Source organism: Dreissena polymorpha, chromosome 16 (assembly GCF_020536995.1).
Source record: "Dreissena polymorpha isolate Duluth1 chromosome 16, UMN_Dpol_1.0, whole genome shotgun sequence".
Taxonomy (NCBI): Eukaryota; Metazoa; Mollusca; class Bivalvia; order Myida; family Dreissenidae; genus Dreissena; species Dreissena polymorpha.
Window position 1 is genome coordinate 19,250,950 of NC_068370.1, and position 13,462 is coordinate 19,264,411.

The 13,462-nt window shown below is 36.1% G+C and overlaps 1 protein-coding gene across 4 annotated transcripts in view; it reads right to left on the bottom strand.

Annotated features, from left to right (window-relative positions):
• Positions 1-13,462, bottom strand: part of LOC127862909 (RB1-inducible coiled-coil protein 1-like) — a 115,462-nt gene that overhangs the window by 57,800 nt on the left and 44,200 nt on the right. For all 4 annotated transcript variants that reach the window (XM_052402181.1, XM_052402182.1, XM_052402183.1 and 1 more), the window contains exon 10: positions 4,707-4,877. In XM_052402181.1, the coding sequence (XP_052258141.1) occupies positions 4,707-4,877 (171 nt within the window). The remainder of the gene's footprint in view (positions 1-4,706; positions 4,878-13,462) is intronic.

Genomic DNA, 13,462 nt, shown 5'->3' on the forward strand with positions numbered 1-13,462 from the left:
GAAGATGACCTTGACCTTGAACTTCCACCACTCAAAATGTGCAGCTTCATGAGAACCCCGCTTCAAATTATTTTTTTTACCTTTGACCTTAAAGGATAACCTTGACCTTGAAGGATGACCTTGACCTTGAACTTCCACCACTCAAAATGTGCAGCTTTATGAGAACGCCGCTTTGATTTTATTTTTTTTACCTTTGACCTTGAGGGATGACCTTGACATTGAAGGATGGCCTTGACCTTGAAGGATGACCTTGACCTTGAACTTCCACCACTAAAAATGTGCAGCTTCATGAGAACGCCGCTTTGAAATATATTTTTTTTGACCTTTGACCTTGAAGGATGACCTTGACCTGAACTTCCACCACTCAAAATGTGCAGCTTCATGAGATACACATGCATGCCAAATATCAAGTTGCTATCTTCAATACTGAAAGATGTGTTGGTCAGAAACACAATTCCCCCTACTGCGCTGCATTGAAATAAAATTTCAATTTATCATATGAAAGGTATAGTAATCATCTCCCTTTAAAGGTTATTACTTCCCTTGAATTTTGTTCAATCCAACCAGGGGGGGGGGGGGTCTCACAGTCAATTATGACCATGTCAACCATCACTGACAACCAAGGCCTGTGGTTTAAAAGAGATCATAGCCAGAATTGATCATGTATCTATGGACATAAGTCCACAGGTATGTAATGAACATCAAAGAAATTATAATTATATCATTTTAAACAAACTTTGACAAATCAATCATTTGGGTTATAAATAATCAAAATAATAAATCTGTACAGTAACTGTGAAAAGAACTTCAATTCTTGGTAAGGAAATATATAATATGAGATTTATAATCATATAAATTACTTCCCTTGACAATAATTGTCTGTAACAAATGTCTATTTTTAGTATCAAATAACTAAAAGCCACTACCGTGACTGTAGATTCACCACTCAAAATGTGCAGCTCCATGAGATACACATGCATGCCAAATATAAAAAGTGGCTATGTTCAATATTGAATAATTTTCTCCCTTTTAAAAGCTTATTAATTCCCTTAAATATGTATTTTTTATCGTAGACCGTAAAGGATGACATTGACCTTTTACCACAATGTGTTTGTCAGAAACACAATGCCGCCTACTGCGCCGCTTTGATTTATTTAACAAAAATATATACGTGGGCAGGTCAGATAACTATGTCCTAACTATGGAAGCTTATTACTTATTATAACTATGGAAGCTTATTACTTCCCTTGACTTTGTTTTTTCGACCCTAGACCTTGAAGGATGATGTTTACCTTGAAATTTTACCACTCAAAATGTGCAGCTCCATGAGATACACATGCATGCCAAATATCAAGGTGCTATCTTCAATATTTTAAAAGTTATGGCAAATGTTAAAGTTTTTTTTCGGACGGACGGACAGACTGACTGACTGACAGACAGTTCAAATGCTATATGCCTCCCTACCGGAGGCATAAAAAGCTATTTATAGTTTGTAAAGAAGATACATTTTCATCAGACATCAGAATTATAAATGTTTTGTAGAATTTGTGCATTTTATCCAGTAATCTCATAGTACCAGTTTTTGGTTAGAAAACCAATAGCATTATTTTTAAGTTCGCGACCCCTTATTCCGAAAAAATTCATAAACAAGACATGTGTTTGTCAGAAACACAATGCCCCCTATTGCGCCGCTTTGAAGCCATAAATTTGACCTTCAACCTTGAACGATGACCTTGACCTTTAGCCACTCAAAATGTGCAGCTCCATGAGATACACATGCATGCCAAATATCAAGTTGCTATCTTCAATATTCAAAAAGTTATGACCAAACTTTAACGAAGGTTAAAGTTTTAGGAACGAAAAATACAATGATATTTGACCTTGAAGGATGACCTTGACCTTGACTTTTCACCACTCAAAATGTGCAGCTCCATGAGATACACATGCATGCCAAATATGAAGTTGCTATCTTCAATATTGCAAAAGTTATAAAAGTTTAACCAAGGTAAAAGTTTTGTGACACACACATACAATAACTGACTGACTGACAGACAGACAGACAGACAGGCCAAAAACAATATACCCCCGATCTTTTGATCCAGGGGCATAAAAATATAATTTGAAGTGTACCCTTATATAGGCTAATAACTCTAAGTTTAATTTAGATACAAAAAATATAAGAAAAAATAAGAGTGCCATGGTGGCCCTGGTTGCTCACCTGAGAAGTATTAATGATAAGTAAGCGTTGTAAACTTTACTTTCCTCCAAAATGCTTGGACAGTGCTTGATATATAAAGGCCATAGTGATTGATGCATTTTTCGATGCACATGTGATACTTGTGCTACATAATACACTTGCAAACTTCTATCAAGTGGTTCCAGCTTTCTATTGTGACCCAAAAGATCTAAAGCTTTTGATGTAAAATCCATAATCTTATATGGACAATGTGTCTATTCTTTCAGATATTGCTCAAACATCATTGTCACTCTGCTCCATTAAAACAAATTTTTTAAGTTAAATTCATTTTAATTATTAAATACTTACCTGCTATCTCATTGCTTCTCCTTTGCAAGGGGAATTTCCAATGTGAAAGCAATGTGATAGCAGGTTAGTATTTATGACATTAAAACAGGAATGGTGTTAATTTCTATTAGACTATAAATTTGTTTATTTTAAATGTGTGTAAGGTATTAATTGGAATGAATGCTATGTTTCTGTTAGCATAAAAACATTGAAAACAACAACAAAAATATATATAACTTTAAAGTAGATGGATCAAAACCATTTTTTACCTCAACTGTCTTATCCAGGAAACAAATGTTCTAATCAAATTTCATGAAGATTGGGGGAACATGTGTCTTCTAGACTGTTCCCATGTTTTCACTATATACACATAAAGAAAATTGCCCCATTTCCTGGCGGCCATGTTTTTCCACTGATCACGACCATTTTCAAACTCGTCCGAGATATCCACATAACCAATTTTTTGACCAAATTTCATATTGATTAGGCAAAAAATGTGACTTCTAGAGTATTCACAAGCTTTTTTACTATATAAATATAAGGAAAAAGACTCCCTTCCCCTTTGTGGCCATGTTTTTTTTACCAAACCGAACAATTTTCGACCTCAACTGTCCTATCCAGGATACAAATGTTCTGACCAAATTTCATGAAGATTGGGCAAAAAATGTGTCTTCTAGACTGTTCACATGTTTTCACTACATACATATAGAGAAAACTGCCCCACCCCCCGGCGGCCATGTTTTTCAAATGATCACGACTTTTTTTGAACTCGTCCGTTTTGACCAAATTTATAATGATTAGGCAAAAAAGGTAACTTCTAGAGTGTTCACAAGCTTATTTACTATGTAAATAAAAGGAAAATGACCCCCCCCCTGGCAGCCATGTTTTTGCGGATCAAAAGCATTTTCGAACTCAACCATCGTATCCAGGAAACAAATGTTCTGACAAAATTTCATGAAGATTGGGGGAAAAATGTGTCTACTTAACATGTTTTCACTATATACATATAGAGAAAACTGCCCCACCCCCGCTGCGTCCATGTTTATTCCACCGATCATGACCATTATCAAACTGGTCAGAGATATCTATAAAATTGATGTTTAGACAAAATTACAAGATGATTAGGCAAAAAATGTGACTTCTAGAATGTTCACAAGCTATTTTTTCTATACAAATATAAGGAAAATGACCCCCCCCCCTTGCGGCTATTTTATTTACCAATCCAAACCATTTTCAAACTTAACCGTCGTATCCAGGAAACAAATGTTCTGACCAAATTTCATGCAGATTGGACCAAAAATGTGACTTCTAGAGTGTTCACATGTTTTCACTATATACATATAGAGAAAACTGCCCCGCCCCCTTGCAGCCATGTTTTATTCACCGATTTGAACCATTTTCGAACTTGTCCGAGATATCAATGAAACCAATGTTTTGACCAAGTTTAATGATTATTGGGCAAAAATGTCACGTTAGAGTGTTCACAAGGTTTCTCTAAAGCCATATAAGGAATACTGCCCCCGCCCCTTGGCGGCCATGTTTTTCAACGGTTTCTCAACCAACATATCATTAAGACAAACATTTTGACAAAGTAACATGAAGATTGGGCATCAAATGTGACTTCTACAGTATTCACAAGGTTTTTCTTTTTTTTGACCTAGTGACCTATTTTTTGACCCGGTATGACCCAGTTTCAAACTCGGTCGAGGTATCATTGGGACAAATGTTCTGACCAAGTTTCATGAAGATAGGACAAGAAATGTGGCCTCTAGAGTGTTCACAAGGCAAAATGTTGACGACGGATGCACGAAGGACGACGGACAAAAGGCGATCCCAAAAGCTCACCATGAGCACGTTGTGCTCAGGTGAGCTAAAAAAAAGCAGGGTGGTTAAGGAGATCATGTTTAAAGGAGATCATGTTTAAAGCAAATTTTAAACAACACATTCCACATCACTAAGTGCTACCCACTACAATAGCTCACCATGAGTGTTTTGGCTCATGTAAGCTAACAATTTAAAACAAATAAATCACCCAAAGATCAATCCTTGAAAAAAGGAGTTGGAGTTCTTTAAATAAAAAGGTGGAGATGCATGAAACACACAAATAGATCAGCAAGAGCACAAAGCCAAAAATAACACCACATTTTCTGATTATTGGTGTTAAAGGGCAATACTGACTTACCTTTGCCAGATCTGCTTGCTCTTGTACAAGTTTTCGTCCACTGTATATGAGCTGATCGAGGCCATAGAGACGATCCTCAAGGCCTTTCACCTCCTTCATGCTGTCATTTGCCACCTCTCTCATCAGCATGGCCACATCTTCATGCAAACACTCCTCAACTCTACTGTCAAGCTGTGTGAAACAATAACTTTAGAATAAACAACAGTTTTTTTTTCTATAAAGAACTGTACACTGATTATTCCAGCAAGCACAAAATAAAAAGTTACAGTCCGGACAAACTGAGACATTGTAACAAGGCACACATGTACACATGCATGCATACTCGAAAACTTTATCAATCTTTCTCCAAGTTAGCACTACACAAATGACATTGTAGGTGGTGATGTGTTCTGATGCAAGCTGTTTCATTATGGAAACATTTTTGCCAAGAACCATTTCAAAAGGGTTAGGGAAGTTAGATAGCAGAGAAGTCTTATTCTGAGTATCAAACAATGTAAATTGAAGTTGACTTCAATATTTTATCTTATACTTTGTCACATGATTTTTGCACCTAACACACCTAACACCTGACACACTCATGTAGCACCTTCCACACTTTAATAGCACCTGACACACACACAGCACCTGACACACTCATATAGCACCTATCACACTCAAATAGCACCTGACACACACACAGCACCTGACACACTAATATAGCACCTACCACACTTTAATAGCACCTGACACACTAATATAGCACCTGCCACACTTATAAAGCATCTGATAGACTTATGCAGCACCCAACACACTTGTTTAGCACTTGACAGACTTACATAACACCTGATTGGTATTGCTTTCTGATTTATATCCATTATTGTTTCTAACCATTTCCATTTAAATTTGTTTTTCACGTATGTGTGAATCTCCGAGATTTTGTTTGATTTGTTTGCTCTTTGAGTAATTTTGATTTTCACTTCACAAAAGCGTCATTTGCTAATGAAAAAACAAACAAATACCAAACACATTTTAAAGCCACACACCTTGAAATGAAATACATGTTAATCAAAACATATAGATGCAATTTGAAAGTGTGCAAAATTGTCATTAAATCTATAGCCTAGTAAGCAAGTAATTATTTTTCAAATGGTACCGCTTTTAAAACCGAAAGTAGGATTTCTATACGTATACATCCATTTCGGCAAACATGATTATTTTAAAGTTTTAAAGCGCAAAAAAGACGGATTTCTACCTTGTAACCACCAGATATATTCTTATTGGCTTAGATTAAATACAATCTATAGCCTAGTTAGCAAGCAATTTAATATTTTTTAAACTGTAACGCTTTTAAAACTGGAAGTAGGATTTATAGACATATACGTCCATTTTGACAAACGCAATTATTTTTAAGTTTTAAAGCGCAAAAAAGACGGATTTCTACCTTGTAACCACCATATATATTCTAATTGGCATAGATAAAATATGTTTCTTATTTATACTTAAATTTACTATGCAAAATAAGTTGTGTGGCTTTAAAAGATCGATATTAATTGGAAGATTCGGAAACATACCGTATTTTACCATGTATAGCGCGCTCCCATGTATAACGCGCATGCGATTTTTTAAAGCAAAAATGGAGAAAAAAAAAGAATTCAAGATCAAAAACCTGAAAATTGGGCCGAAAATGGCCGCCATTCTTATATTGCGCAATCATTTAATCTGAGTTTTTCGGGTGCTTAATGTTTTGTTTTAAAGTAGGGAGCGTTTATACGATCAGGAGCATGGGTTGCAAAGCACTGTATTTTCGACAATTTTTAAGATTATTCTCTCGAGAACACCGTATATGTCCTGCGCGTGTTTTTTCAAGACCCCTGCGCGTTAAATTCGAACCACTATTACCTATTCCTCACATTTGAACAGTGTAACATTTTCATTACCTGCCGCTCACAACACCGTATGACATAGTCTTCTGCAGACCCGCAACATCGCAATGTCCAATTTTACGCAAATCGTCCGTGGATCCCATTTTATTTTTCATCGACTTAAATATTTCCCCATTAAGAGATGCTCCCGATTTAATCCAGTTTGACCCGGTATTTCGCGCCGTCACTGCGTCTAGTTGATCGGTATTTATAGTGAGTCAAACAATACACCCGAACGCTCAATTCCATACAGTTGGTGTTATCGGCGTTAAGCCATTAGACAAATATCATTTGTTTGTCTCTATTGAAAGAAACTAAAATGAGTCTATATCTCTATTGTTGGTTTGTAACCTACGTAGTATACTCGCACGGTAGCATATTAATGCAGAGATCGGAAAATCATTGATAAATGTATTCGTCGTTTCAATGCTTAGGGACGAGAAATTTCGGCAAATCGGAACTCAACTAACGTATAACACTTGCTCAATTAACCGTTTAACTCCACCTCCGTTCTCTGCAAAAAGGTTCGAAGGCGGAGCTTTGCACGTGCTATTATTTAATTGGACGATTGCCATTGAGGAACAAACACACGATTGGTTCGGCATGTTGATTGCTAGACAAAGGAAGCCAATTTTGTCGGCGAGAAAACTTGTTGCTTTATTGCTTCAGACAGGAAGCGGCTTTCCTTTGATGACGTCAAACTGTCAATTCACATAGAGTGCACATTTTCGGAATTGCTAACATTAAAATTTGGATTAAATTATCAAAATAAAGCAAAAGCGAAGTTGAGAAATATGATTGAAATAATTAGCGTCAGTTCAAATAAGACGTTTTGCGTTGTAAATCAACGAGTTTTCATGACAACAAAAACTTAAACAAACAATACCGCGACGACGCGGGGATTGATATACCTCGATTTTTTTTAATAAACAATCAATAAAGAAGTGTGAAAACACCAACAAAGACATTTTTTCATCTTTTAATTTTTGTCAAAACTGTTACTACCCCGTTCATTCCTACCCTTTCCCGCTTTTTGTTGTTTCGACAACGGCCCTTTCGGTCTATAACATTATAGGGTGTAGTTTTCTGCAATAAAAAAAATGGCGGCAGTTGTGAAGATTTACGATTACGAAATGGATTTTTTGCAATTTAGCAACCAGGAAAGCGTTGTGTCAATGTATTACGCGCACTGAATTTTTATTTTAAAATTTGAAGGTAAAAAACTGCGCGCTATGCATGGTAAAATACGGTAAGCCAATTATATCGCTTATTACAAAAATGCCAATGCAGAATCTACCAGTGTAATATGCCAAGTGATTTCGCGGGTCGCGGATATTTCAGGCCGCTTATGAAATACGTCAGCGGTATCGGTTGTAAGCCCTCCCCATTTTTTTACGAATTTAAGCAATCTCAGAAATGACCCTGGGATAATTCATTCCACAGAAAAATCACACCCCTGTATATAGCACCTGACACACATAACAAATGACACACTTAAATAGCACCTGACACACTCACAGCACCTGACACACTTACAGCACCTGACACACTCACAGCACCTGACACACTCACTGCACCTGACAAACTCACAGCACCTGACACGTTCACAGCACCTGACACACTTACGTAGCACCCAACACACTTGTAAAGCACTTGACATACTTACATAACACCTGACTTATATAGAACATGAAACATTTACAGAATGTGACACAATTATATAGCACCTGATAACACCTGACACACTTATATAGCACATGAAATGTTTAAAGAATGTGACACACTTATATAGCACCTGACACACTTATATAGCACCTGACACACTTAAATAACACCTGATACACTTATAAATCAGTTAAAATTCTTATATTATACAATGGAAACCCTCTAAACCGGATCCTCTTATACCGGAATCCTCTCTAAACCGGACAAATTGACCGGTCCCATTTTTCCCTATAAAACCATGCATAAAAGATCTCAAGACTGGAATCCCCTCAATTCTGAATGCCGGTCATTCTTTGGATCAAAATTGGGTGATTCCATATGTAATAGTACCCTTCTAAATCGGTCAGGGCTGGTTTATTGCACCACAGACCTAGAGTCAAAAAGTTGTGAATAGTCGATTAAAGAGGCGTGAAATAAATAAAAGTGGTCGAAAATTTTGCAAACAGTAAAAACTGCAAAACAATATAAAGAGACGTGAACTGTGATGTACATATCGATTGAAAGAGGTAATACTGATAATAATTACTGATAACAAACAGAGTTCTTTAGTGTGTTCTGTTTTTTATTTAGGAAGCCGTGCTTAATTTTAATAAGCTTAATGCTATTTAATTTTGAGTTGTTTATTAAAAATGCTAATTAAGTGTCATATAAAATGGTGATTTACAGAGTTATTGAAGCAGTTGCATTTAGATATTCATTTAGATTTTCAAATTGGCAATTAAGATCGTGCGTGATAGATGTTTGGAAAAACAGGTCGTTCTTGACATGTGTGAAAAGAAACTAAATTCACCTAACACATGCATACAGGTATAATCAGAGCTCCAGATAGGATGCGTATCTGCATATTTACGCATTGAAAAAAACCAAAAAAACTTTAAAAATCGTCCCAATACATAACATTATGCAATACAAATCTTGGTTTGTATTTTTGATCGATTAAAGTGCGTTATCGGTTTAACCAATAATCCAGTTGAGTGTTTAGTGTAAGTTAACCTTTGAATCAAAAGTAAGTCAATCAAAAGAACCTTGTAATAAAAATGGCAGCCCATCTTGTTCTTATTTGGGAAAAGGGACATTTCAAGCGAACAGCGGCTCCTGCAGGAAGTAACTGTATATTACAATATGCCAATAGAGATAAATCTTATGATGCTTATAAAATTGTTAAAATAATTTTAAGCGATCTCATTGTTGAAAAAGTTTAGTTAACTAACATAGACCACAAGCAGAGTGACTTTATTTTCAATTGTACAAGCAGTGCCATAACTTAGTTTAATTGCAAAATGACCTTTGTGTAGTATTTTTAAAATTATATCAGGGGGTTAAGTACCCTTTAGACTAAATCCTTATCTGGAGCTCCGAGTATAATATTGTTTGTTTTTCAGGGTGCACTGTTTGATCTTTGTTGTGAATGACATTGCTTTCGAATCAACTGATTAAGTAACATGTGTTGTTTTTATGTGATGCAATATGAATGAATGTTATATGTAAATCAACTATTACAACTTGCTAAAAGTGTGTGTTTTTTCACATAAGGCTATGTAATTGACCTTCTGAAAGTAAAATAGCCAATTTCCCCTCTAAACCGGAATCCTCTCTACACCGGAATTTTCTCTTGGTCCCAGGTGTCCATTTAGAGAGTTTCACTGTATATCACCTGAAGCCTGACACACTTATGTAGTGCCTGACACACAAAAGCATCTTAAACACTTACATGTAACACATTTATAAAGCACCTGACACACTTATATAGCATCTGACACACTCAGATGTATATAGCACCTCACACATTGGTATTGCACCAAACATGTTTATAGCACCTCACACATTGGTATTGCACCTAACACATTAACATAGCACCTGACACACTCATATAGCCCCTGACCCACATATAGCATTTGAACACTTATATAACACATGACACACTTATATAAGCCATTACTCACTTATATAGCATCTGATACACTTATATAACACATCACACTTATATAGCGCAAGACATAATAATAGAGCCCCTGACACACTTACCGTATTTTTCGGGTTATATGTCACACCGGAATGTAAGACGCATCCCCTATTTTTTTTTTTCATTTTTCGATTTTTGTCTACATATTAGACGCATCGGCATATACGACGCACATATTCCATGATGAAATAATCCCAAATATGCATTCAAAATGTTCATCCATGAAAATTAAAGTTCTCTTTTATGCTTGATTTCAGATCGAAGAGACACCTAGTCAAAGTGATTGCATTCATTTGTAACCTCACATTTTTCATCAATTAATTAATTTTTTTCCATTATATTTATAAGAATGTATTGATTGAAATAATGACATTCAAAACAAAGTATTACCGGTAATTATTGACGAAATCGGCAGAGTTGCATTCACACATGTTAATCCCTTTTGTCAAAACACCGCAGACCGCAGTCTACACAGGTCAGTAAACGTGCTAAGCGTGTTTTCATAACGCCCAACACTAAATCCAGTTTCATCCAGATGTTCTCTTTAATCAGTATACAGTGCAATAACTTTTTTAATAATTACTCAACTAAAAGACTGTAATGATAAAGATACGGTGTGTTTGATTTGAAATTAATTTAGAGGAAATGTCACATTACTCGCGATATAATTGTGTTAAAAAATACCAAAGAAACTTTTAACCGAATCAACAGAACTCCATGTTCTCTGTGCTACAAAGTTTGTACCCAAAAATCAATACATGCACCCTTTCCATGCGTATACATTGACCTTGTACATTACCATATATTTTTCGCAATTTTTTTGTCGGGGTTAGCATTTGTAAATGTCGTGTTAACATAAACAAGAGCTGTCACCATAGGATGACTTATGCCCCCTATAAACGCTTGATAGAAGTTATGAGCTGTTTTCAAAACCTAAACGCAGATTTCAAAACCTAAACGCAGACCCTTAGTTCAAGGTCAAGGTCACAGGGGTCAAATTTGTGTGCGTATGGAAAGGCCTTGTCCATATACACATGCATACCAAATATGAAGGTTATATCTCAAGGGACATTGAAGTTATGAGCATTTTTCAAAACCTAAACGCAGATTTCGAAACCTAAACGTGGACCCTAACTTCAAGGTCAAAGTCACAGGGGTCAAAATTTTTGGGCGTATGGAAAGGCCTTGTCCATATACACATTCATACCAAATATGAAGGTTATATCTCAAGGGACATAGAAGTTATGTTCATTTTTCGAAACCTAAACGCAGATTTCGAAACCTAAACGCGGACCCTAAGTTCAAGGTCAAGGTCACAGGGTTAAAAAATTTTGTGCGTATGGAAAGGCCTTGTCCATATACACATGCATACCAAATATGAAGGTTATATCTCAAGGGACATAGAAGTTATGAGCATTTTTCGAAACCTAAACGCAGATTTCGAAACCTAAACGCTGACCCTAAGATCAAGGTCAAGGTCACAGGGGTAAAAATGTTTGTGCGTATGGAAAGGCCTTGTCCATATACACATGCATACCAAATATGAAGGTTATATCTCAAGGGACATAGAAGTTATGAGCATTTTTCGAAACCTAAACGCAAGGTGTGACGGAAAGACGGACAGATAGACGGACTTTTCTTTGAAAGGGAGCATAAAAATCGGAAGCGTTTTTCGGATTACAAATTATTATTCTCATTTGGGAATTTAACAAAACATTTATACTTGTGTTGTATTTGTTATAAATTAAATACTAATTTGTTAAAACGCTATACGTGTCAAACAAATGTTTTGATAACATTATGCATGAAAAACACAATTTTCAGGAGGATTACACCCAATGGCTATCATCAGTCTCTTAGGTAACTTGCCATGATTTTATCACGGAGAACTACACTGTAGGGACCGATTAATGTGGTAGGTAAAACAAAGCCATAAAACTGCAATAAACCCCTGAAATTAAAGATTGAAAGTGACACGATGTTATTAACGTATATCTGATTTACAACTCTTCCCTTCTAGGGGTGGGCCGTAAAACACGCATTGTGTAAACCAATTAACGGGTATTGTGATGAGTTAAATAGTGATTAGAGAATTTAAACAAGAGGGCCAAGATGGCCCTAGTTTGCTCACCTGAGAGGAGTCGGTTCATTTAATCTTTACCAAACGTCAAACTTGACCTATATATTGTCCAGACAAATATCCTGGTCAAGTTTCATCATAATTGAACCAAAACTCTGGCGTATGGAGTGTTTTTGTTTTTGTAAGATTTTACCTGGTGACCTATATTTTGAGTTGACCCCCCTTACCAAACATCAAACTTTGCTTACAAAAATAAATATTTTGACCAAGATTCATACAATCTGAAACAAAATTGTGACCTCTAGAGTATTTACAAGGATTTTGTATAATATAATGCAAATTTGGACAATCTAAGGGCAATAATTATGGCATTAATTATGTAATTTTGCTCATTATCAAATTTGACTGAGATCTTTCAGCAACTTTCATAAAGAATGCTTGAGAAGTGTGAATGCTAGTGTTTACAAACCAAATGTGGATGAACGGACAGCGGACAAAGACCAAGTCTAAAACCTCACCTGAGCAATCAGGTGAGCTAAAAAGTGTGTTTCACCGATCTGAGCCATTTTCCAACATGTCCGAGAAATCAATAAAACCAATGTATTGACGATGTTTCACGATGATAAGGAAAAAAATGAGACTTCTATAGTGTTCGATCACAAGGTTTCTCTCTAGTCACATAAGGAAAACTGCCCCCCCCTGGCGGCCATGTTTTTTTACCGAACGGGACCACTTGCGAACTCATCTGAGATATATATAAAACCAATCATTTCACCAAGATTCATGATGATTGGGCAAAAAAATGTGACTTCTAGATTGTTCACAAGCTTTTTAAAACTTAATAAATATAAGAAAACTGCCCCCCCCCCCCCCCCCGACAGCCTGGAACTGACCGGAACCATTTTTTAACTCAATTCTCGTATCAAGGAAACAAATGTTCTGACCAAATTTCATGAAAATTGGGCCAAAAAAGTGACTTCTAGAGTGTTCACATGTTTTCACTATATACATATAGAGAAAAATGCCCCCGCCCACTGGCGGCCATGTTTTTTCACCGATATGGACCATTTTCGAACTTGTCCGAGAA